At 36.1% G+C, this 27,026-nt stretch overlaps 1 protein-coding gene across 1 annotated transcript in view; it reads left to right on the top strand.

Annotated features, from left to right (window-relative positions):
• MAPK1 (mitogen-activated protein kinase 1) overlaps positions 1-21,159 on the top strand; it is a 34,618-nt gene extending 13,459 nt beyond the window's left edge. Inside the window, exons 2-9 of the mRNA XM_084539068.1 lie at positions 3,470-3,652; positions 5,300-5,489; positions 10,465-10,581; positions 12,649-12,763; positions 13,377-13,508; positions 15,337-15,446; positions 16,882-17,009; positions 19,432-21,159. Coding sequence (XP_084395194.1) covers positions 3,470-3,652; positions 5,300-5,489; positions 10,465-10,581; positions 12,649-12,763; positions 13,377-13,508; positions 15,337-15,446; positions 16,882-16,998 — 964 coding nt within the window. The 3' untranslated portion in view covers positions 16,999-17,009; positions 19,432-21,159. The remainder of the gene's footprint in view (positions 1-3,469; positions 3,653-5,299; positions 5,490-10,464; positions 10,582-12,648; positions 12,764-13,376; positions 13,509-15,336; positions 15,447-16,881; positions 17,010-19,431) is intronic.
• Positions 21,160-27,026: the final 5,867 nt, after the last annotated feature.

Here is a 27,026-nt window from a genome sequence, read left to right as displayed (position 1 = left end):
ACAGCTAGGTTAGGCTGTGCACACTGGAACAGCACTTCCAGAATGCAGATGATCTAAATTTAGGACGTGCTTGGATGGGATGTGTATGTGAAGCTACTCCTTTTTGGACTGTAGGGGGAGCTCAGGCGATTATTTGTCATAAAATTAGATCCCTAATGCTAGCTAAGACTAAGCAAGATGAATCCTATGCTAAGTGATAAGTAAGCTGTTTAATAAGCGCAGCAAGGTAGTGCACCAGGGTTTTGGATTTGTGTCGTTTAGAGTCGTTGTTCCATTCCCTAGCGCTGCAGAGGGACTGGGTGTGAGAGCAACGTGTTCCTGCAGCAGTGCTCTGGAGAGCAGCGGGTGCACCTGGTGGTGGTGGTAAAGGTCGGGTGCAGGTTGTGAGGAACAGGAAAAGCTTTGGGAGGTGGCTCAGTCTGACTTGCAGAGACTCGGTTTTATTAGTTTAGTGTTTCCTATGTAGCAAAATAGGTATTTGGCCTATGAAATTGTGTAACAATATGTCTGTAGCGTGTGTGTGACAGCAAGCATGACTCTCCGGTTCTACTGAAGTTCAGCCTAATCTATAGCACAGGTACCATGTCTTCCTTTTAAACGTCAGCAAATGTGGAAACTGTTAGTGGCCAAATTTTTTTCTTGAGTATTTTAGTGTCAGTATCTCCTGGATCTTGGAGCACGTGGCTCCTTGAAAGTGCGCTGGTTTTTAAAGGGTCACGGAGTTTACTCAGATGTATTTTCATTGAGAACTGTAACTCTGAGACTGAAATAATGCTGAATTTATAATATAGGTTTTCTATGTGCCTGTGCTTTTCATGCTATTTAAATAACTCTGCACAGGCAAATGCATGGTTAGCTTTTTGCTCACAGGAATTCAAGTCATGTTTCATATGTTTAATCAATTTACAAAAAATCTCATTTGAGAAAGTTAGCAGAAATAAATCCCTTTTAATGTTCAACTAGCTTTGGTTTTGCTCTCCTGAGCTGAGTGCAGTGGGAACAGTGATGCATGCCTAGCTACAGTAGTGCGGTGAGATCTTTTGATATGCACAGAAAAATGGCTGTATGTAGAATGTGCACTGGGGAGGAAATTGATTGCATCTTTACTGCAAATACTTTTTTTCCACACTGAATCATGAGTTTCATAGTTGAACCATCTGAAAGGAAAATTGCCCATCATTTTTTAAATAATAGCTTAAAGCTTTTGCTAAGAAAATACTTCAAGAACTGTAAGTGAATCTAAGCTACAAGAGAGCAATTCTTCACGTGTTTAATTGATAGATTCAGGTTCACTGCATCTGTGCAAGGAAAGATGCATGTTTTCATCAGTAACCAACCTTTACTTGAGAAGCAGTAACTTAGGCATTTATCCAATATTGCAAGATGTTAGAAGCTTTTATTTAAGCAGCATCAATTGGTAAATATTGGGCATTTTGGAATATTGGGCACTATGCTCTTCATAGCTGCTGCTGTCCAGTGCTTTAAAAGGAAGTGAGATTTTGCATTGTGGGAGAAAAAATAGGCTTCAGTCAATACAAAGAAGAAGGTAGAAGGTTTGTTTGTTACAGCAAAATGATCTGTTAGATTTCTATTTTTCCCAGATATGGGCTACTCATGCTTAAAGAATTATTTCTATTTTTTTTTCCAGTTTTTGACATACCTTGCTGGCATATTGTAAACACCTCAGGTGACTTGCAAATTAAGAACTAATGAGGAAGTACTCTTGAAGGCTACATTGCGTTTCATTTATGGCATTTTCTTATTATCTGTTTTGGGACTTGTGAACTGCTAATGTGTTATCTATACGTATGTAGTAACAGCAGTCATAATTAATACTTGCTTGGTGTGTGGAATTTCCAAGCACCCTCTGGAGCACTGGAGTTCGTTGTTTCCAGAGGCACATAAAATTTGCGTATAGACTTGAGTTAGGGATGCAGACAGGACAATGATTCTGTAGTAAATCGATCAAAAAGGAAGTCACTGCGTAGATAATATTTACACAATGAAGAAAGTTACTGGCAGCACAAATCCTGTATTGCTTATAATAATGAAAATGAGAAATGTGAAGTGATTTTGCATACAGTGGTGGTAGTACTGTCTCAAAAACGTGTTACTGCACCCTAAACCTGCTTTGTGGTAGAAGAACCTTGAAGTGACTAGGCATCAGAATTCTTTTGAGTTGTCCATTTCTGACTGGATTTTCATATTTCATTCTGTTTTACCTGATCATCAGATACCTGGACATCTCAACAGAGTAAGACCAATTAAGAGGGTTTCAGAGAATGTTCTGGGATTTGACTGTAGAAGATCTGTAGAATGTAAAGCCTGTTTAGCTCGTGTGTTTATATTTTCATGTGAAATAGTTGAGGCTAACAGGAATGTCTAAATATAGGCTTGATTATTTTTTTAAATTTCTAAACAATGTAGTAGTGAATAAAAATAAATTTGAAAGGAGCAAGGGAGGCCTATGTATATTAAAAATCATATACATGCATTTAAATTCTAAATATATTAAAAGCCTATGGTAATTTAATTAGATAAGTGATAGTAATGAGATGCTTTGTGATTCATATAAACAAGACTGCAGAGAACATCCTAGAACATCCATTCATAACATTTTTAGGAAATAACTTAAGTCCACATTTTAGAAACATGTCCTTTACCAAGCCTCTTTCTTAGGCTCGGGCTGTGGTGTTCTTTATAAATGGGTAGGTGTTCTGGGCAGAACTGCTGAGGCTCCTTCGTTGGTGTAGCTCTGAATGCTGCTCTGAGCGGCTTAAGTCACGGTACTGTTAACGTAGCCGTGGGTGTGTTCATTAATACAGGTCACAGTCCCCACCATACGTCAGTGCACTGCTCTTTGCTTTCGCTTCCTGTGAGTATATATCCAGTATATTTCTTTTCTGGAGCTCTCTTATCTTTGGACTTGAACTTGGAGAGGTATTTTCACAAATTCTCCATCCCTTGGTTTGTTAGTGTCTGTTCTTCACAGAGATGCCAGAAATGTAGTTCAGTGGAGGAGTAAAAGGTGGGAGCAATTGGAATTACTCGCGGGAGTTTGGGTGTGGAATTCTGGTGCTTGAAAGATGATTTCTGAAAGCTCTCCTGTATTCCAAAGTGAACGGGTTAACCCAAGATGACTTCGTTGCAAATTTCTTCTTGATTACAGCATATAGGAAAAGACTCAAACTCGTTTATTCCACAGGGTGGTAAAGAAAATGAACGCTACTTTCATTGCTTAGGTACCTGAGCAGGCTTCAAGTTGATTGGAAAAGCTTGTAACTTGCAGATAGCCAAATAAGTTGAAGAACAGACAAAATATTGTTGCACTGTCAGCAAGTTAAAAGATATCTGTCACTGTTGCCTCTCTTCATTTGATAAAATAAACATAAAAACAAATGGATTCACACTCTTGCTTTCTGAACTGAATGAATTTGCTATATGTTCTAAAAATGTTATTCTCTTCTAGTTCTGCCTACGATAACGTCAACAAAGTTCGAGTTGCTATAAAGAAAATCAGTCCTTTTGAGCATCAGACGTACTGCCAGAGAACTCTGAGAGAGATTAAGATCTTACTGCGCTTCAGGCACGAGAATATTATTGGAATAAATGATATTATCAGAGCTCCAACTATTGAACAAATGAAAGATGTGTATCCTTTCTAAGTTTGTTATTCTACTTGGAGGTGGATGCCACCTTCTGTCTTGATTATACCCCCTTTTCATCCTCTTCCTTACTAAATTCTGATAAAAGTTGGATTTCATTATTGTAAATTAAAATAAAAGTTCATAGTATTTGATAGGTTTAGATGTGCATCAATAGATTTGAACCTAGATAAAACACAAGTTTTTTGTTCTTTTTCAAGGAAAAAAAAGTTAATTTCTATTTTTCAAGACAAAGAACTCAACATTTTATAGGTGGATTTAGTTTAGTTGTTTAATCTTAAAACTACATTCCCTCTCAGTAGAGCCTCTTTTAGAACTGTTTGCTTTGAGGAGAAAATGAAAAGCCAGGCTGGCACAGTTGTCTAAAGTTTTCTTAAAGGATATATCTTGGCAAAAAGCAAATAAAGCAAAAGATCCCTCCACCCCCCACTCCAGTCTTGCAGTGCTTCCTGCATATGTGTAGTCTGAAACTACATGTGGGCTGGTAAACATGCTTGATTAATATATGCAAATATGGCATTTTCTTTATACTAATTTTTCTTTAATGGGAAACTTGTTTTCATGTAAATATCCCTTCATGTGGACATCTAACATATCAAAGCAGTCACAATTGGGAGATACCTGAGATACAAACCCTAGTTTGGAGGCAACCAGCTTTAATTTCCCGAAGTCTGTATACATTGTTTCCTATTAGCTTTCCAGGCTCTTTGCAGATGGCTGCCTAATAAAAACCATAAGGCAGAAATTGAATTGAATCTAGGTCAAATGTTTTCACTTAATAAAATAGCAATATAGTATTTGAGTTCACTCAGTCTTACCTGGGATCCTGAGGTTGCGTTTCTTTGGCCACTTTGGCTAAGTGCATGCTGCCTATAAAAAGATGTACTAATTGTGTGGACAAGTCAGCATCCAAAGGAGGCGATGGGAATGCCCAGCTGGAGTGGTAGTTATGTTTTTTAGTGAAATCCTATTTTGGTCTTGAAACTATAACCCAAAGGTTTTGGAGCCACATTGAATTAAGGGAGAGGAATTTTTTTTTTTTTTTTTTTTTTACTGAACTCATTCCTGTCAAAGCAGGGTAGAGCCTTTTCAGTTCATTTCAGTCCTAGGAAAAAATTATCAGATGGAAAATATTAGAATTTAATTTGCTAGGTGAAGGGCTATTTATGTTCAATGTAGCTTGATTAAACATACAGTAAGAGAGAACACTTTTGAAGTGGAGAGGTGGCAGAGACTGATCAGAATTGATTGGATTTTCTACCTTCATGCTTTTATGTAACTGGAAGCAAGTATCTCAAAAGCCTATTACTCCTTAAACTAAAACAGTTTTTATTTCCTGGTAAGCATGTTAGGAACACAGTCATATTAAGATGCCAATAAAGATCAGGTTCTAATACAAAGAAATAGTTCAATTAATTTGAGAGGACCGTGTGCTGTGCCTCTTAATGCTGTAAAGGTCTGCATCATGTAACAGAATTGATTTGATTCAGAACTTGTAATACAAGAAACAACTACATGGTTCCATAATTGTCATGAAGCAGACAAATAGTTACAGAAGTTTCATCTGGTACTGTATGTTGATACCTAATATGACACCAGGTTTGTTTTGCTGCCTTACATCTGATGCCGTACAGATACATTGTGCAAGATCTCATGGAGACAGATCTTTACAAGCTGTTAAAGACTCAACACCTCAGCAATGACCACATTTGCTACTTCCTTTACCAGATTCTGAGAGGGTTAAAATATATCCATTCAGCCAACGTGCTTCATCGCGACCTCAAACCTTCGAATTTGCTGCTTAACACCACTTGTGATCTCAAGGTTAGTGGAAATTTCTTAAAAATTTTGCTCCTGTGGTCTTCATAAACTACCTGCTGTAACTACAAACACAAGTTTGTTACTGGAGATTAATGTGATTATTTTTTTATCCTGGAAGGATTGCCAAAACATTATTAGTTTTGATAAAATAATTATTAATGTTTTAGAACGCTACGCTCTGTTATGTTTCAACGAATGCATCACTGATTCCATCTGGAGGCTGGCTTTGAAACAGCCTTTTTGAAAGCTGGTGAAAATACTTAACCTTAAACAGAACTGTGTTCACCTGGGAAGTAAACTGGCAACTGTGTATTTCAAGTCTTGGATTCTTTGTGTTTAAACTGTTAATTTTTCAGTGTTAGAAGAAGACTTCATATTAGTGGACAACTAAAATAATGCATGAAACTCAGTGTTGATTACATGCAGAGAAATCAGTTGGAGAGAGAACACTCCTAATTTACGTTTTCAGTCACAGGTTCTATATTAGTTAATACCACAGAAGGATGATTTTAGAGCTGTTATGATTCTTGAAAAATGTCAGCTTGATGCTTAGTGGCATTCAGTAAAACAAACCAAATGTGAAGAATTAGAACAGAAATAAAGAATAGAACAGAAAACATGCCATTCTATAACTTTGTTTTTCTTGAGTCTTAAGTACTGTGTTATCCTTAACCAGCACTTCTCCCCATGATAGCCTTTTAAAAGGAGATCAGGATTTCAGAGTACTTCTATAATATATGAGAAAGAACTGTTTAGCAGAGGTTTCCCCAGCAGGAAGATACTGTTTGAGGAAAAGAAAGAATATCATAGAAATGGATAAAAATCTTAATGGCCTAGGAGAGATAAATAGAGATCAAGTGTTCACTGTCTTTACCCACTGAAAATAAATTAGGTGGAGGCAAATGAAAGGAGTAGGTGGCATGCTCAGACTAAGAGGACGTAGTAGTTAACTTGCAGCATTTTTAAGCTGGGGAAATTGGTACCACAGAGTAGGTATTAAGATAATGTGAATTAAAAAAATAAACACAGAGCAAGTTAGCAGAAGAAAAAACTTTTTAATGCTACCTCTGCTTTAGAGTCTCATGGTGGCAAATCCATAGAAGATGAGAGACTAGTCGAGAATAACTGGAGCGTGTTCCTTTGTATACTTCAATATTTACTCTTGGCCACTGATGAAGTGAGATTACAGAGTTCATGTGACTTTGATCTGATGTGGTACAACTGTTAGTTACATGCTGTGTTGCACCTAATTATGCTGTTTTTTAAAGCGACCCTAGTGTTCTAATTTAAAACAAAAACAAACGACAAAATCCTCTTCAAAATATAAGCCTGTTGCTGGCCATACACATTTGTCACAATTTCAAAAAACAAAACAAACAAAAAAAACCCCTTGCTGTTCATATGCTGGTTCGTTCTAAATACTGGCTGCACTATTAGATTGCTTTATATTCCCACTGCTACTTGCCAGCCTTTTCCAAGGCATAGAACTGCTGGACCAGCCACTCTGACTCTTGCTATGGGATTTCAGCAGCTGCTATAACGTAGACCCCTCAGGGTCTTAACCCCTTTGTGAAAGAGATGGAGTAAAATCTACAACTGTGGTTGAAACAGGGAAGAGTTTGAGTGTAGTTCTGTGCATGTGCTGCAATTAAAGAAAAAAAAAAAAGTTGTTTAAGACAAGTAAGATGGTCATGAAAAGGAAATTAAGCTCACTGGATGACAAAGTAATGGAATATGACCTCAGTAAGTACTGCTCCAATTTCTTTCCAAGATATTAAAAACAGCATGGCACTGCGATGTGCGCTTTCCTAGTGCAGCATATGGTAGTCTGTATGACAGCACATGCTTTTTCATAACCTGAAGGGGACTCTAGTGTTGTGTTAACACCACATCTGAAGTACAAATAACAGAATTGGTAAGAAAGTTAGGTCTTGTTGGATGGTTGCAGATTTTTTACTAACTTGTTTCTTTTAGGGCCATTCTGCCCATGTGTGTCTGGTATGTATACGTCCATGACTACAAAGTGATTATTGCACATAAATTCAAAACATAGCATACTGTGAAAACGGACAACTTTAAATCATGCTTTCAGAGGAACAAAAATAGAAAGTGTGTTCATTTTCAGTGGTTAGCTTCTTTCTTTAATGGTATTGTGAGACAGATCTGTTGATCTCTTCCGGAGCTCAATGTCCTAGAAGTTGTAGTTAAGAGAACCTTCTTTCTTCTCCTTCAAATGTAATCTTGACCTCTCGAACATAGATTCAATTTCTAGGAAAGAAATGTATTCCTAAGTATCCATACACAGACGAACACAGTATTCAGCGATACAATCTGATATTTCAGTGTATTGGTTGCACTGTTGTATTTCATTTAGTGTGCTTAGTAAATGATCATATGTACACAAACCTCATAAATCTTCCCATCTGTTTGATACCTTCGTCCAATTCTAAGCCATATCTGTAAAAAAAATAAATTAATAAAATGCTTATGTAGTAAGTGACTACAAAAACATTGTTTTCAAGAATTGGAAGCTAAATATATTAATAGGATGTTGGGTGTTTAAAATTATTTAATGGAGGAATTACTCCTTCTCTCTTAGTAGCATCTGTTCTGTTTCTCCAAAGCACGAAGCACTGACTGGGTCTTTCATTATGTGCGCATTTTTTATTCTCTTCTATGACTTAGTCAAAATGCCCTAAATGTTCTGCCTGTCATTATATTGCCTTCACACAATTTTTCTTGTTTTGTTTTGCTTCTGATTGAGAAGCCTATTTTCTTATTGTACATTGACTTTACCAATTAATAGTTGAATAGGCATAGTAGATTTGCAACTTTTTTTTTTTTTTTTTTTTGCCCTAAATAGGGTGGCTGGTCTGCTAAATACGCTTTGTTGCCACAGGGCAAGAACTGCCTGCCCTCGCTGGGCACAGTCGGTCTCTGTTCTTCCTCCCTTGCACTGAGGACTTCAGGCAGAATGCTGACCTCTCCGGCTTCTCTTTTATTTTGTCTGGTTAATACTCCTGGTTAGCTCTGCAGCTGGTGAAAACACTGCTAACAGCCAAAAGCCTTTCTTTCTTACAGCTTCAACCTTGGTGCCTTTCTCACTGATGGTGTTTCTTCTTTTCTGCTTAACCTGCTTCTGCTGTAGTCAGCATGGGCTTTTTGTCATTTTAATGAGCTCTCTTTGTTCATTAATCTTCCTTTCCATCCCATGTGCTACTTTCTTCTACTTGAGTTGAGAGATTCACAGACATCTTCTTAAATTCAGTTCTTTCTTCTCGCAGTGGACTGGATGGAGCCTTTCTTTTGCCTTAATAATAACAAATCATAGCAGTTTGCTTGTGTACTCCTTTAATTCTACGAAATCTGTAGTCTCGTTTGTTTGTTTGTTTGTTTGTTTTGGTGAGGCTAGGAGGAAGAGATTGCAAAAAGTTTGCCTGCCTAATTATTTTCTGAAGTCCATAAGGTTGTCCTCTACAGTCTCTTCACCTCTGTTTTTCCAGAAGGCTTTTCTGATTATTTGTGTCAGTTCTCTTTATGCAAACTGCTAATTGCGTACAAGGCAGTTTGCCCTGTCTGCATAGCCTTGGGAAAACCTTGACATGCTTAAAAGGGTTCTTGTTCTTTGTTGTTTTCTAAGGATGCTTTTTAAATTTTATTATTATATGTAGCTGGAGTCAAATATATGAGTCGTCCAATGCAGGCTGGCTTGTGAGTTTCATCACTGCCTTTTCATCAGTCCCTCTGTTTAACGGTCTCCTGCCAAATCTTATATTTCAGATGTAGCTTTTGCTCAGTTGAATCACTTCTTCCTTAACTGAACTATATAAGTTGTTTCGTAGGCTGTCTCTCGAGGAAAATAAAGGAGTAGGTTGTCAGGATGCAGTGAGGCTACTGCATTTTTGGTAGGGTTACCCAGTACATAAACTGTAACATATGATTTCACATTTTTAATACAGTCAGTGTGCACAATTAACTATCAAGTGGTAAACTATTATAAAATATGTTCATCAGAGGAACCTCTTAATTGTTTGCTACTCCTACATCTGATGCTTTGTTTTTCAAAGAGGGCATTTCAAGTAAATACACTTCATGTAGAAATTGGTCATTATCATAATTTGTTTCGTGACAGCAAAAGCATAAAAGTGTATCTGATTTGGCAGTCAACAAGCTTGCATTTACCTATTGGATGATAGAAAGAACAGCTGCCATACTCTAAAACACTATCTTCACATTTTCAGTTTTCTTATTTTCTTAATTTCTCTTTGGAGAGGGTATGGTAAATAGCTCTGAAAGCCATGCATCTTCCTTACCAGAGTATAGACGAAAAAAAGCTCTCCTTTTTGCTGAACTCACTAGTCTAAATCAGGGTGTGTTTTTTATTTTTTATTTTTTTATTTTATTTTTTTTCTGGTATAGAATCAAAACATGTTTTCTTCTGGGTTGCTGTATTTTTGTTAAGCTTGTGCTTTCTTCAGCAACCTGTATTTTCCAGCCTACCATTATCTCATGATGTTTCTATTGCAAAGATACACTGTTGGGATGGTAGCGGGGTTTTGGGCTATGTTTCAAACGTGTTGGTCATCAATTCTTGCATCTTAAACTCTTGTCATTTTCTGGTAAATGTCTACTAACAAGCTGGAGCAGTATACTTTGCCATCTACCTGTGAGAGAAGCTGTTAAATAAGCCCATAGTAGAACATAAACTGCGCACCAGAACTGTTTTTTCCTCTCAAGTTATTCAGGCTATTTATTCTCCTTGACCCCTGTATGAGGCCCTATCCAATTAATTCTTCATGTATTGCATCCAAAATACTTATCCTAATGTTTGTGCAATAATTTATTTCTAGAAATACAGGCTAGCATTACTGTCTTTAAGTGTTGCATCACAGATTGGGGAAAGGTGAATTAGTAATAATGTAGTACTGGAAGCTCTATGTCTAATATGCTTTTTTTTTTCCTTTTTAATTTAAACCAGATTTGTGACTTTGGACTGGCTCGTGTTGCAGATCCAGACCATGATCACACAGGATTCCTGACAGAGTATGTGGCCACACGTTGGTACAGGGCTCCTGAAATCATGCTGAATTCTAAGGTAAGAACCATAGTGTGTTGCTGTGATGCTTCTGTTGCTGGTTATTCACTTCTAAGGATCAAATTCTTCTCTGCCCTCCTGTCCCTTCTGTGCTGTTTTTTTTTGTTTTTATTTTTTTTAAGAATCAGAATGCATGCATAGTCTTGAGAAAACAGGATGATGGATTTACAACATAACTACTCTTTTGTAATAAATTTGTGATTCCAGATACAATTATTGGATACTACAACTGAGTAAACATGTGCATGAGTTCCCATATGCCCAGTTCCTTGCTATTCATGAGACTTCTTTCTGTCAGATGGTCTCTTTTATAGAGCAGGACCGAACTATTAGTAATGACAGCATTTTAGTGCTGTGTTCAACAACGCTTGCAATTGTTGCCTTGGTGTTATCTTGATGTCTTAACTTAGGTTTAGAATGCATAATGAGGGTGAGTCTGATTCTGAAGGCATGTGATCTTTGCTGTGTGTCAATCTTACTTGCATTCACATAATCTTAATCAAGTCATACTTTTTTTTTTTTTCCTTTTACGTGGAGTTATTCTTACATTTACCTCTGTTAAGGTGAATCCAATTTCTGTATGGTGTGACTAATGGGTATCTTTCATAAACTTTGCATTAGTTTCTACAACCACATACTTGATAGTAAAATACCAATGTGACACCTGTGTCTGTATCTTATGTTCCCCAAAGACTTTGCCTCCATAGGGTAACTGGTAGTTGGGTTTGATTTCTTGTGGCAATAGCGTGTTTAATGCGCTTTTTAGAAAATAAATATCTGCTCAGTGGAGGGGTTTTTTAGGCTTCTTGTGTTTTAAACTTCCACTGAGGCCTTAAAAGTAAGGCAACTTAATCTTATTTCTGTATATTTGCATACATTTATCAGCAACTTTTACAAGAACATATATTGTGTGTTTCTTAAGAGGTGGTCAGCTCATAACATTCCTTGTCTATAATGAGACTTTTCAGAATTAGTGCATTGAAAACACTGTTGAATGATCACACCATGAGGAGCTGGTGCTGAGTCAGCTGTGGATTCAGCAGTCACTAGCTTTTGTTGGAAGGTCCCTGCTACTGGGAGGGGATGTAGTGCACAGCAGGCTATGGGAGAACAGGGCAAGGGAGTTTACAGGGCCAAGGGTTCCTGAGGTAAAGTTGCCCTTGCGTTATTACCCGAGCAGTAGTGTAAATACGCTTCTGAATCAGAGCCTTTCCTTATGTATAACATAGGTTATACACTTGAAAATAGTTCATTTAGTTCTTCTCAGCATAGTATTGTTTCCTGCAGTTGGCCTTCTCACATCATCTTTACTACTTCCTTACCTATTGTGTTTACAAGGTCTCCTTACCAAAAATCCATTTTGTCCTTTCACCTCTTTGATGCTGAAGGTTTCCTACTGACTTGTGTGGTGTTTAGATCCTGTACTATTAGGAAGTGTGGCTTTTTTCCCCATGTGTTTAGCATGCTGTTAGGAGCTATAGACTAAACAATACTCTAAAGGTTTCTGAACTTTTAAAGTTTCTTAAGTTAGTATAAGGCCCATTTCTGAAATTTGTTACTGTCAATTAGCTATAGAACTAGGGAGTCTCAGAAATTTGTGGATGGCAGTATGTACAGCTAAACTTACAGAATCCTTTTGGAAAAACATATCTTGCGTGTTTTGGTTCTTGCTACACCTTCAAAGCAGTGTTTTTGATACACAATACTGAATTATTTCATTCATGGAAAGGATTGTGAACTATTGGAACAGGCTGCCCAGGGAAGTACTGGAGTCACTATCCCTGGAGGTCTCCAGGAAAAGTGTAGTTGTAGAGCTTAGTGACATGGTTTAATGGTGGACTTGGCAGTGCTAGATTAAAGGTTGGAAGATATGATCGTAGAGGTCTTTTCCAACCTAGATGATTCTGTGATTCTGTACAAGAAAAATAAAACAGCATGAATGAGCATGATTCATCTAAAAAAAATTGCATCGTACTTTCAAAATTTACTGAAGTATGAAGTATATTACGTTACTGCAATTATGCAAAAATACATTTGAACAAAAATCTTGCTTTGCTTTACTTGCAGGGTTATACCAAGTCTATTGACATCTGGTCAGTAGGCTGTATTCTGGCAGAGATGCTCTCCAACAGACCTATCTTTCCAGGAAAACACTACCTTGACCAACTTAACCATATCCTTGGTAAGCTTTATATAATGAAGTGGCATTTCCATATCTGTCTCTCTCCATCTTTTCTACCACTACACTAGCTTTGGTCAGCCATTTCTCTTTCTCTTGGTTTTGTAGTTCCTTTAACCTATGCTACTATGTATGCATGAAGTATCTTCAAAAATATATAATGTATGGGTTTATAGCTGCATCTTCTGTTTCCTGTAGTTATTTCTGTAGTGATTTCCGTAGTAAATCATTGATTTGAGGGGCAGCAAGAGGATACTTATATATCAATAGATGCTTTTTTAAAAGGTAAAAAAGCTCAAATACACCAATAGGTCCAAGTTAATTTTTTAAAATTTCTATACACGAGCCACTTATACCAACTGGATCTTGTAAACTAAGTACTGATAATTGGAAAACTCAAATGCAGTTGTTTATTTATGAGAAAAATTATCTTAAATCTTTTCAGTAAAGGTAAGGTTTCTAAAAATACTAGAGCATTCTCTGCAGTTAAGACATTTAGTGTGGAATCTTCTTCCTAGCAGTTTTAATGTTGAGTTTTAGCAAGTATGACGTGACTGTTTTTAATGTACTTTTTCATTGAAATGCAGTAGTTTATTTCTTTATTTTTTTTTAATAGGCATACTTGGATCCCCTTCCCAAGAAGATTTGAATTGTATAATAAATTTAAAGGCCAGAAACTATTTGCTTTCCCTACCACACAAAAACAAGGTACCATGGAACAGGCTGTTTCCAAATGCTGACCCCAAAGGTATTTTATACTCTATTACATTGTAATAGATATTCAAAAGTGGAAATGAATACCAAAATAGAACATCCAGGTCCCTTAAAACAGCTGTATAAGTCAGGTGTAAAATCATAAATAAGCATGAAACTCTTCTACCAACTTACCTTTTAAAATAATTTTAAAAATATGTCTAAAATTATGTGGTATGGTGTTTGATCATTAACTTCTTTATAACAAAAAAAAAAAAAGGAAATCCCAGCTATTGTTGTCTTTGAAAGTGTAGTTCATTGAAGTACTGAATGTTGGCATTGGACGTTTGCTGGTTTTGTATATAACTATTATTTCTTTCTAACATCTATGTATAATTTAAGGATTGCTGTATTCATGGTACAGCGCTCTTACTTGCTCTGACACAGTTCATGTCACATGAGTTTTTTGAGCTGATAGGATAATTCACTTTTAGTGAACGTGAACAGGCACTGAACTGTCATGAAAAAGCTGATTTCTGCAGATGGAACTGTAGAGCTGATCATCCCCATCACTGGGAAAAACAGCTGTGATTTATTCTGCTTTTGTAGTGCTCATCAGTGTGAGAATTTTTTTCTGTGAGCTTCTGACAGCAAATTGCAGCCATGCCGACGTGCTCAGCTGCTAGGGGAACATGCAGTTAGCGTGACTTCCATAACACCTTTTCATCTAAATCTTCAGAGTAGCTTTGACAGCAGTCTTTCAAAAAGCTGTTTGCCATCATTTCAGTAAAAAGCAATCTGCACAACATGGAGCAAGCATGCGAGTTTCCAGTGTTGGGGAAACTGCATGAAAATATTTAATGCTGATTGTTATGCAAGCCTTGTAGCTTTTTAAAGCTGCCATTGAATGTGCTGTTAAATTTCTGTATGTTCTGCAGTGCTTTGTATCTGTCCAGGCATCTTAACCTGATACAAAGCTAGCACTGCCTCGATGCAGTGAGAAATTTGAGTTTTGCTGTAAATAATGTGACAAGGAGGAGAAACGGAATGTCTTTGGTCATCTTGCTTTTATAATCATTTTGTTTCCATTTCCAAGAAAAGAAAAATGTGTTACAGCCGAAGTAGCTGAACAATTGCAGTAACTCTGATTTGTAACATTCATCCAGAGTTTCATCAGACCTCATGCTCTGTCTTACAGGATCTTCAGGTTCTCTATGGGTTCTTTACAAGTTGTCTTCTACAGATTTTGCCTAAATCTCACAAATGTGAACATATTTGCATCTTTAGCTGGAGAGTGTATTCTGGGTTTCTTAGAGTGTACTACGAAGATATAATATTCTTTAACTTCTGGATGACATTTTCATCATTAAATAGTTCAGTTTTCTTTTCAAAATGAGAATATACTTGTGATTGCTTCTTCATTTCAGACAAGGTCTATCTTGTTTTGGATTTCTATGCCAAAAATTCAAAGCATATTTTTGAGTGAAGAAAAAAATCAATTCGATTTCTGTTGTAGTTGAAAGCAGTTTGTGCCATAGAGGTCTGTGCAGTTCTTTCCCTTAACGTTATTTCTGACACTGTACAGCCTTCGAAAGGGTATATGTTCTGTAGGCTTGCTCCTAAAACCTACCAGATCGTGCCAAAGGCAGTTGTAACTTAGGAACACTGATAGGGTGAGCAGAGGAAAGGCATACTGACCAAGTCAAAGGAAGCATTCTGCTGTTTCTGTTGCAGCTGGTACAGCTGGGGAATTCCAGCTGTGAATTGAAATTAACACAAAACTTAGGGAAGCCTGTCTTTTCTATGTAGCCTGTCTTTAACATTGCTTGTGCTTTGTGGTTTGTAGTGAATATTAAACTCTTGCTTACTTTTGTTCTTCTTAGCACTTGATTTGTTGGATAAAATGTTGACCTTTAATCCTCATAAGCGAATTGAAGTGGAGCAAGCTTTAGCCCATCCATATCTGGAGCAGTATTATGATCCAAGTGATGAGGTAAAGACATTGTTAAAATGTAAATGTTGTTGATTAAATGATACGTTATTTTTTCATTAGATTAAGGACAATATACTGTCATAATGGAGTTGAAGAATTAATTTTGTCAGTTTACCAGAATGGTTAGAAATGTGTTCACATAGCATGTGTTTATGTACTTACCATAATTACACAAGACAAGTATTTGCATTCTGGTTCCCCATGGACATTTAGAATAGTGATTTGCATATTGATAGATTTCAGAAGAATATATTGCACCTGAAGTGTTACAACTTGAGATACAAATAGTATGCACTTAAAGACTTGCAGGTGCTCTTTACATCACAAAATTACGTTATTTCTTTTTAGGCATCTCAAGAAATTTTACAGTGTTAATCTTCCATTGCAATATTTAAACTCTGCAACTCTTAAATGGTTTATTGCTCAGTTTACTCAGACATATCTATCAAAAAGGTAGCTATGCATTTGTTCTTTGGAAACCATAATTTATATTAATCAGGCCTTATAATATAGATCTAGGAAAAAATAAACTTCAGTGTATCATTTAGTTGGGTGCCTACAAGTTAATTGTATTATTACCCTTCTAAGCAAACATATGTATGTATTCTCCTTTGAACCATACAACTGCAAAAACAATGGAATTCCAAACATTTTTAAAACGATGAACAGTTGAACAGCGTAATTGCTAGGCTTTACTTGATGTCTGTTTTTTTGCATTCTGAATTTTCTTTGAGATTAAAAAGACTTGGTTGTGTGTAGAGATGTACAGTAGTAGTTTAAACATGCATCATTTAATAAAAAGAAAAATAAGGGAAGAAAATCAGTCTGCTTAACTTCACTCCTAACTTGAAATTGATGTTCTTCCTTTATTTTATATTTCTTATTTTAGTATTACATTTTAGAAACTCATCAAAAAATGAATAGATGCTAAGGGAGTACTCCCTGAAAATGGAACTTCTCAGTTCACTGTGGTTTTGTTTCATAATGGCCGATATAAAGTCAGGAGAATGAAATTTGCCATCAGTTTATACACTTAACAGCCCCCAAAACTGAACTTGCTGTAGTTCATATTATGCTGGTGGGATTTTTGGTTACTTCTGGTGAAGAAGGAGGGGAGGAAGAAATAAGGAGGGGGACAGTACAATATTTCAGATCATTTTTTCTTCAGGTAGTTACTAAGTTACTTTTTCAAATATTTTACCTTGTGTTTTAAATTTTGCTATTTATTCAATTTATGATTCAATTTGGTAAACTGAGCTAATAAAACATGTAAGGGACTAACAGAAGGAGTTGTTCGTTGAAGATGGCACAATATTAGACATTTCTGTGAAGCACATTATTTTCAGATTGTTTTCCCATACAGGGACTGCATGAAATTTAATAGACCAGTAATACTAAAAATAAATAAATAACAATGTCTCTCTATATTATTAAGCCTGTAGCTGAAGCACCCTTCAAGTTTGATATGGAGTTGGATGACTTGCCGAAGGAAAAGCTGAAAGAACTGATTTTTGAGGAAACTGCTAGATTCCAGCCAGGATATCCATCTTAAATAGTGCATAGGTAAAGTCACAGCAATAAGAAACCATTTGGGAAGGGGGAAAGAATTCTGGAACTCTCTGGTTACCACTAGGGAAATGTATAACTGACTGTTTCTATTGATATGCTAACAAGCTCCTGAAGTAAAAACTTTCTGCTTATTCCTTTGACATCAGTCCTATTCTGTTACTGAAGAGATGAGTTTATTTTACTTTGCAACACTGAAGTGTCTACAGGGAATCCAGGCAATTGTCTTGAGATGTTTACCTACTTTTTAGGTTACATTTAAGGAATAAGAATTACATTTAATTAGTGCTTCTCAGAATAAAAGCTATGTGAACGCTTTGAAATGCAAATCTTACTTAAAAAAAAAAAAAAAAAAAGCTAAAAAACTAAAAAACTTGTCAAAGGGACAGTGATCTTCCTTCAAGATACTAGAGTATTTTGTCATATGGCTTCAAATGCTTTTTAAAAAATTCTTCCTTAAATGTAATGTGCAGAGGAGAAGCCTTTTAAACTATTTAAAAACAAACAACAATCCCAGAACCGTAAAACTTCAGTGTAACTTCCAGTACTTCTGAAATAATTGTATGAGTAAATAGCTGTCTACCTTTTCTTAAATTAATTATGATTATACTTGCTAATATTTTGAAGATTTAAACTTTCTTAATTTAAAATGTACTGATATTTGCTGTCTCTGACACTTTTATTTTTTCAAATCAATAAACTTAACTGGTCTTCATATACCATGAGGCTTGCAGGTCTCACTAGTTTTGTACAAAATTTGTCAAATACTTACCTGAATAATATTTCTAACACTTGAGAAACTTCAGTGATACTGCTAGTGGTTTAAAGTATGTAAGCTTTGTGGCTAGACAAGAAAAACAACCCAAAGATGACAGCCTAATATGTGTTGCCTATTTTGTGGGCTTAAAAATGGATCCTGTGCTATTCTCTATGAACATTCTACAAGTATCATCTCTGCCTGGCAGTTCTAGCAGAAAGGTTAAGTTTAGCCTGTGAGTGTCTCCATTGCAGGAAATCTTAAGACCTTGACAGCACTGTGTAGAAACTTCATTGCTTTGCTATAACCAGTAATTTTTCTGCACTAAAAATGGGATTTCAGTTTCTGTATTGCTTATTCCTCCAGTTTCTTTTATTTAATGTTGCACTGGTAGAAAGGAAAAAAAGTTGAAACTGTTGAAAATAGTTTTTACTTTAACAGGAATAACTTCTGTTGTCACTAGTTTGAATACTGAATATAATTGTGTTGAATAGCAAAGTTCACAACAAAAGTAATTTTGATTTTCAGAAAGTGTTTCATTTGTGAAGCTTACTAGCTAACATTCAAAGCTATGTTAATAATTAAAATTTAGATAAACCTGAGGTTCATACTCTTGGCTTTTATTATTAGTTGGGCATTACCAATAGAATTAGAACTGGGGTGCAAAAACATGGCTGGTACGTGTTCTGTGTTTTCTAAAGTGAATTCTGTACAAGAGCCACTAGGAGTACATGCACAAATTTGAAAGAAAATAACATAAATGGAGTAAGATGAAACCTGTTATTAAAAGGCCATAGAATCAAGGAGGGAGAACAAATAGCTAACATTGTAGCAAATCAGTTTATGATCTCTGCTCCTTTCCTCTTTGCCCAGACCACACTTACCTAGGTTGTATTAGGGATTAAGGGATAAAAGGATCAGGGATAAAGATACCTATTGGTGATCCAGTGCTAAGGGAAATTTCTTTGAGTGCTATTATGAAAAATTGATTTGGTTGATGTGATGCTGAAAGTGAAGTATTTTACTTAACTTGATAATGATATGCTGGTAAATTGTACAAATCTGTGGTTAGAATTATTAGATATTCTGTTTCACAGCAGTTTAAATATAAGCAGCCCTCATAGTGAAAACCTGTCCTTAGCAGTTGGCTTGGACTGCACAGTAACAAGTCCCTTCCTGTGCACTTGTACTCTCCTCCCCAGCCCCACGCTTTATCAGCTAGCTCTGCTCAGTGTGTTATTTCCTGTCATAGTTCTTGATTGTAGTTTTTGGAATTAAGAAACAATGTGAAAATAAGCAATTATTCAAATAAATAACGAGTTCACTCATTTGGAGAAAGGTAGAAATATCTTCCTGTTTAATAGTCATGTTTCTATATCTTGTCACTTAGGAGTTTAAACGGATTTACACAGGGAACAGCCTGTGTTTGGAGGGTTATAACCCATGTGGATAATGAAGCTAACATTTTATATAGCTGGTCTCCTGGCTACTTGCTAGGTTAAGGAGTTTCTCAGGGAAAGCTTTTTTAAAAATAATGTGCATTGATACTGCTGACTCATGTTTTTATACACTATGTTTTACCATAAATAGGAAAACGTATCTGTTTTGAAAGACAATGTTAAAACTTTCTTCACTTAAATGTGTCTCTGCTCTTTTTTGTAGGACAAGGACTTAAAGGACTGGGCATGCTCAAACGTTGCTGTTCCTCTTCCCAGTTCTTTATTGTTGGTCATGTCTTGTGGCCTCTCTCAGCTTATCCACTAACTCCTTTGAGCCATTCAGGAGGGCAGTTCCTGGTAGTTTTGGCTTTTCATGCTTTCAATGAATCTTTTAAGCCTGAAGAATTGTAATTGACACTCCTATGCGTAATGCCCATTGTTGACCTGTTGCAGTACTGTACTGTAAGTGCACCTACTGCTGGCCGTGTTTTAACTGCTTGCTTTCTGGTTTGAAAGATGCAGTGGTTCCTTTCACTCCTGGATCAATATCCAAGAAGATAATTCATTAACCGATAAGAAGTTTACACCATGAACTATGTTTTTCTGACTTTACTGAAGTCGCTGGCATTTTTTTTAGAAAAGCTACTATTCAGGGCACTTTAAGTCAGTGACATCCCAGATTTTTTTTGCACTTCCTTTTTAAATAGAAATGGTTAGCATCCAGTGGGGTTTATACCATTATGCTATGGATTACAGCATAAGTCGTGTTCATGTTAATCTTGCTTATGCACTTGTTTGGGTGTCCTGTGCTGTACATATAGGTATTCTATACAGCGTAATAGCCACATAGGAACCCATCTTAATTGAGTTCATCTAAGGAACATTTTTCCATGTATTGACGAAACTTTTACTTTTTCTCCCTGCCTTTTTTAAGAGATCATTTAAAGTTTAACCATGTTGGAGGCGTAGTACTTCCAAAGTTCATACCATATAGTAGTGTTTATAAGACTTGTGCAAAGAGAATGAGTGGCAGCTCGCCAACTTATATTTATTCACCGTGTGGTGGAAGATTAGCAAAGAACATAATGGCATGATGACCTACAGGTGAATGCTTTTCTTTGTGGAAGGCATCTGAATGTTGTGGTAAGCGAGAAACCAAAATATGATGTTAATAAACTCAGTCTACATACTGCATACCAATGAAATGCTTCAAATGAGGATTGATAGTTTTACATTTTAATCTAATCATTGACATTCAGAATTCTTGCAGAGAGGAACACTGCATCTTTAAATGAGAAAGTCTGAATTTACTTTTGCTCCTACAGCATGTCAGCATCTCAAGTTCATTTCTTGCAACCTACACTATGGTGATTTGTAATCAAGCCTCCATGAGCTCGTGACATGAAGTACTGTTCTGTTGTCAAGTACTATCAAACTTTTCTGATAATGCTGAGTTAGGACAACCAAACAAAGCTAGCACTAAATAATGTTTAAAATTGTATACCTTTTAATGATCTTTTCAAGTATTTGTTACTGAAATTGTATAATGTGGAGTTTACTAGGTGTTATGTTCCAGTGCAGTGCCTCCTTTTCTTTCCCCACTGCTCTCTGTGGTGAGAAATTTGCCTTGTTTAAAATAATTACTGTGCCCTCGCATGACTGTTAAAGCTTTCTGTGCAAAGATGATTGTCTAAGTGCCACATGCCTATGATTGAGAGAAAAAAAAATCTATTGTTACCTCTGAGTTGTGTTCAACTGAAATGCTATTCAACAAATAACTTAGGAAAAATAGTTCTATTTTTAGCTTTTCATATCTCTGCTGTCTTTTTCTCATTTTATTTTGGCAGCAGTGAAGAATGGATTGTATAGACTGCTTGCTAATATGAACAAAATGCACTTGTAATTCCTGGAAATAAATTTAAATCTTATATCTTCACATTAACATAAAGAATTAGTTTTTGGTTTCCTCTTGGGTAATGTGTTCGAATGGAAATCAGGTTCAATTGCTACTGTAGTATACAAGGATGCTTGCTGGTTAATAACTCCAGGCTTCCTCATACCACTTAAGTCTGTTTTTCAAAGAAAAGAAAGCCATTAACTTAGATTTCAATAGATAAGGGTGCTTACAAGATTCCATTTCAAAATTTTCCTTTTCTTACAGTTTGAGTGTTAGTCTACCAAAACTAATTTTTAATAAGCAAGGGTTCATCTTAAAGGGCATTTTTGATTAGGAAGTTCCTGTGGTACACAAACCTCTGTTGCGTGGAACGTATTAGGAGCATTATCAGGACACTGCACAAGTAATCATTGAATTGTGGTATGGAACCTATGCTAAAAAACATTTCTCCAGAAGAAATATGCACTTGACTGTTGATACTAGTGTAGAAATTTCTTTTGACGTTTCTACACATCTTTACCAAAATGCTTTCCTCACTTGGTTTGGAGAAGCTGAAATATTTCTAGAATCTCTGCTACTTGTACCATTGTCATTACTACAGGAATCATGGTTGGAAAGATGACTGTTACTGAAATTAGTTTGTAACACCTCAGTTTTAATTTATTAAGGAAGAATTTTGGCAGCTTGTTTCATCATTGTTTCCCAGTAATATTTTAATATTTTCTTTAATTTTGGATTTTGGGGGCGCTGGAGATTTACTTTTGTAATCCGTCTCTCGGCATGAGAAGCCAAGGGTTTGCTTTACCTAACATCTGGTGCTTTCAGGCTTTCTTCCTTAGCTATCCTGCTGAATCAAATTGGCATCCATCAGTATCAGTAACTGCATTCATCTATCTTCTACTGAATTCAGTACACATTGTTAAGCAGAATTTGTTAAAGCATCAAGTGCAGAAGCATGATTTTTTTGTCAGATTTTGAAAACGGTTTAAAAGAAGGTGCCTAAAACACTGTTAGGTCAGCTATTTCATCATTTTACATTGATTTTTTTTCCTTTATCTACTTTTTGTATTTTTAGAGCAGAGAACTGAAACTCATAATTGAAGTTACATGTATTTCATGGTAAAGATGTTTTGGGAATAAGGAATGTAAACAGTTGATTGTCGAAACATTCCAACTTTATAGCTGAAGAAAAATATGCAAACATGAACTTCTTATGGATGCTTTGGCAAAGGAGCATCTTACTCTGCTATCCTGACTGTCACCAGAATCTTCCTCATCAATATTACATATATATATAGTCTGAAGTGTACAACACACTACATGGGCTGAGCGGTGTGGTGCACTATGATCTTTCAGGAGTAGCAGGTGGTGACATAACTCAGCAGTGGCCAAATGAAACCCAAGGAGTTTAGCATGGTTTTCCTTACAGAATGGGAGAAAAAGAAAAACCTGTTGTTGCTGCCCACTGTAATACGCTATGTTATATTTATACCATGTCGAAGTTGTTTGCTGAGCAACTGTACTATAGATTTAAACTTTATTAATATATATTTGCTTATGTTAGTGTAGTTTATATAGTCCTTGGTTATTGATAAATTTATTGTGTTGTTACAGCACAGTGATATGGTATAAATATAGGTCTATACATACACACAACATACTCATGAATTTGGTCCCTTGCATAGTACTTTTATATTTGTACAGCAATGTCTTCAAGTAAACCCGGATTTTAGGGGAAGTATTTTTGTAAATGCAGTGGTTTAAACAGAAAATCCAAACAATCCTTTTACTAAGTTTTAAATTCATTTGTGGTTCAAAATGGTTTAGTTAACAATTGAAATCAAGACACTAAATTAGTGAAAAGTGCACATTAGTAAAGTGAAGCTTACAATGTTGTTTTTTTTTTGTTTTTTTTTTTTTTTTTGTAGCATGTGCTGTGATCAAACTAAGTGAAACATTGGAGGAAATGTAAAAGTTGGGCTACCTTTGTAAATCTAGAACAAATTTCTAAAGGTTGCAGCTGGATTACTTACTATTGTTGCCTTTTCTTGTGTTGTATCAGTGTAGAGCACTCTTAAAATACTCAAACTGCTTTGTCTTTGCTTTGTACTGTTGGTGCCTTCTTAGTCATGTACCCCACAAGTCATGCATAGCTAATTTAGTTAATGGTAAGTTTAAAATTTAAGAAAAAGGCAAAGGAAGATTTTATATAAAAAACTAAAAAAATAAATCATTTTCTGTATGTTCTTATTCATTGTAACAATTAAACGTTTATATTGTGACAGATTTGTGATTTGGTTAATCTGTATAGATCAATTGTAAGTAGCAAAGGTTTATATTTCGTCTTATTCTTTTAATGTTGTAAACGTTTGTGATTTTCTTTTTTAAATCAGGTAACTTAATGTTCTGTTTTGTTTTTGGCATCTGAATCTTGTAAAAACAAATGCAAAGAAAATCATTAAATTGTGTCCCTGTATTACCAAATCAGCATAGTACTGTGCATATATAAAAATGAATTGAATTTCGCTTTAACATGAGCTGTTTTATAAATTATACACTGTGTATTACATTAGCATGTCTAAAAAATGACTGTCACTTGAACAGTGTAGTAGCAAGTAGCCTACATGAATATTTTAAAATACACAATTGTGTTTGTTTTAGTGTATGACTATACCAGCTTGAAATTAAATTAGGGAAGCTGTCCAAAAAAATCACAGGTAAAGTTTACAGACGGGCAGAAGTGTTGTATCTTTGTGGCAAGAAAAGTCTTGAAAGCCATTGGTATTGAATTATTGAGCACAGATTGTTTTGGCTGTCTTGATATTAATATAGCTATAGCCCATTTCCCAGGAATTCTTGAAAAGAATGATTTGAGCAATCCTTATAGACCAACCAAATGTTTTCACTTAGCTATGAAAAAGGTTCTTCTCAGGCCAAGGTTTGAAACTTTCTGTGATGTCTGGGAGCAGTGCACTGTTACATCACTGTAATGGGCTTTATCTGGGTTTTATTTTTATTTTTGTATTTTTAAGCCTAAAATCAAGCTGTGCTAAAGAACTGAGGTCTTAAAAGATGTAATTGGATGATGGCAGCTAAAAACTTCTGTAATTAATATGAAAACAGAAAAAACGTGACCTGAAACTAACAAGTGTTTATCAGTAACTGACAGGTCTGTGACAACTCTGAAAACTGGCTCGTTAAAATTCATCTCTCCGTCCCCTCTCTGGCTTTCACAGCAGCAAATGCCATTTCTTCCGGGATATTACAGAATTTAATTTGGCTATAGATAGGGTTATGCATGTTCTTTTTCACTGACTGAGCTGCCTTTGTCTTTTTGTTCCTGCCAGCAGTACATTGGATTGCAACATACGTATTTCAGTGAGTTACTTCAAGATGTAACAAAACTGCAGCTTGTCATGCTGGAGGTTTTGACAAGCTGCTGATTAGCACTCTTGTAATGCTTGTTTAAGTGGGGTTAGTTAAAATACACATATTTTCTGTGTTCCACCAGAATCTGACGTTGATCCTTTGAGCCTTTTTATCCCTGAGCTTGAAGTGTAATGGGCAGTCTTACACTCCTGGGGTCAAAGACTGTATAGGTGGGTACTCAGGTCTGTTCTTGTGGGCTGGGCTGTTGTAGTTAGAGTGCCCTGGAAGCTGGGCCCCCAGAGCTGGGGGAGATGGTGCACTCAAATACAAAGGCATGTGAGGAACTGCTTTCAAGTATAAGCCATGTCTCTGATGCCAGTACTTTCTCTGCAGACCAAAGATGCGCGCTTCTGTGTTCTGTACATTTTATTTTGCTATTCTTGTTACTAATTTGCATATACATAACACTTGACAAGCTTAAAAAATGAGTGTAGGAGACTTAAAAACTTTCATAACATCGCTACATGCCATTTCTGTTGATGGTTATCTTGCTCTGTTGCACATGAAACTCAGCTTCAGAAGAGTTCTGCAGCTTGAACTCTGGTTTCTCAGAAGGCTTTGGTTACTCTGCAAAACTACATTCAGTCACTCGTACAAGTGCAAGAGGTGACCAGTGTTCAAATGTAGCTCTGCTCATGCTGTGTTCATGTGAATGCTAATCTTGGAAGTTAGATATGAGAATTGTTCTGTAAACCCTTTTATCTTTCAATTTTATGAATTACTCACACAGCTTCAGGTATCTTTCACAACTCTTTCACAACTTGTCCATTTTTTCAGTATGTCTTGCTATTTCACCAATTTACTTTTCTCTGTCATCTTCATTCAAAGTGAAGTGGAATTCTCAGTTGTTTGAAAAATCTGTGGGATTCATGAGGTTCTGGTGATAACAGCTTACTGGTTGTATTAATTAAACTGATGTAAATCCATTGAAGAGGTAAGCATAAAAACTGGAAGATCTCCTGAGATTCTTCCTGTTGAAAGTATAGCATGTGACCTGGTAACTGTGTTGATTTCTGGGAAGGCAATATAAAAACATACAAGGAACAGAAAGGGACAATGCATTTATGTAAGATGTGATGTGAAACCCCATTCCACTGGGTTTCTTTATTGCTGTTAGGAACTTCAGCCTGAGATTCAACAGACTCTGGTTCAAATTTTTCCCTTTTTGACTCCAAAGTTTTTTTTAATACCTTGTGAATACTAGAAACCTCTTGCTAGTTTTCTAAAATTGCCTCTCATTTTCCTTGTAACACACACGCTTACAAGTAGCTTATGTTTGTGAAGGAAAGCTGGTCAAAGGAATCTTATTTTTTTCTCCGATTCTATGGAAAAGAGCAAGAAATACCTTGACAGCATGTTGGGTTTCCAGCATTTTCTCATCTAAATTTTCTCATCTAAAAACACTGAGTTAAATACTCTTGTTTATCTTGTGAGTCTTCATTTGTATGACACTCGACTGTATTAGCTTGTCAACTGAAATACTACTACTCTGTTTCCTTCCATTGCTGCTTGGACTGAGCTGACCTTTAATCTTGCTGAGTTTTTACTGTCTTCCAGCAATGCTTCTCTTCCTCAGGGTTTATAGGTTCCATGATGCCATTTTTCTCCCAAGTACTTCAACCGCTACGACTTACGTTCTTTTCTTTCTTTTGCTGGCTGTAGTTCGCGTACAGTCTCACAACTCCACTTTTATTTTTTTTTTTTTTTCTTTTCTGTAAAGCTGAGCCACAGACCCAGCTGTGCTTCATGGAGCTGGGCCCTGGGTACAGGCAGCTGACTTATGGCCTGTTGGTAACACACCAACCACTGGCTTTAGGGAGAAAACTTGCACAGCACAATGCAGTCCCCCTCCTGCGGTCACTGTAGTGCCTGGGGTAGCACCAGCGAAGGTGTTGCACAGTACAGTAATGTGTTAATTCCACCTTACAATTTTAATGCCAAACTTGAACACACAACCCAGAAAAAACAATGGAAAACTGTTTTAGTCTCTCTAATAGGATGCGTTCTTTCACACTTCTATTTCAAAATTTCTAGCAAAAAAATAGTAAAACCCAAAGCTGTAAGAGAATAGCATACTTAAAATAATAATAATAATAATAATAAGCTATTACTGAAAAAGACTTAAGATGTACCTTCTACTTTTGTTCTTATATCTAAAACTAAATGGCTTCTTCCGAAGATGTTTTTCTGCCTTAAAACTGCAAATGCAAAAATGCTGAATGTTCAGAATTTTGGCTTGAGACTTAGTGAATTGATTATATCACAAGTGAGTGGAACAATTCAGGGGAAGGTTTTTTAGTCAAGCCTTTCTCCTAGCTCACCTTTAGTTTTAATAGCTAGCACTTGAGAGAAAATTTTGGCTAAAAAAAAAACCTTTCTATATTCCTAGAAGTGTTAAAACTCACAAATATTCTAGCTTTTAGTTGACACATCTTAGAGTCAAGTTCAAAACAGATTTTTTAACATGTTCTGTTTTTTTTAAAGCTTTGCTA

The sequence above is a fragment of the Aythya ferina genome (genome assembly GCF_964211825.1).
Source record: "Aythya ferina genome assembly, chromosome: 17".
NCBI classification, from domain to species: domain Eukaryota; kingdom Metazoa; phylum Chordata; class Aves; order Anseriformes; family Anatidae; genus Aythya; species Aythya ferina.
This window is presented reverse-complemented; position numbering and strand designations above follow the sequence as displayed.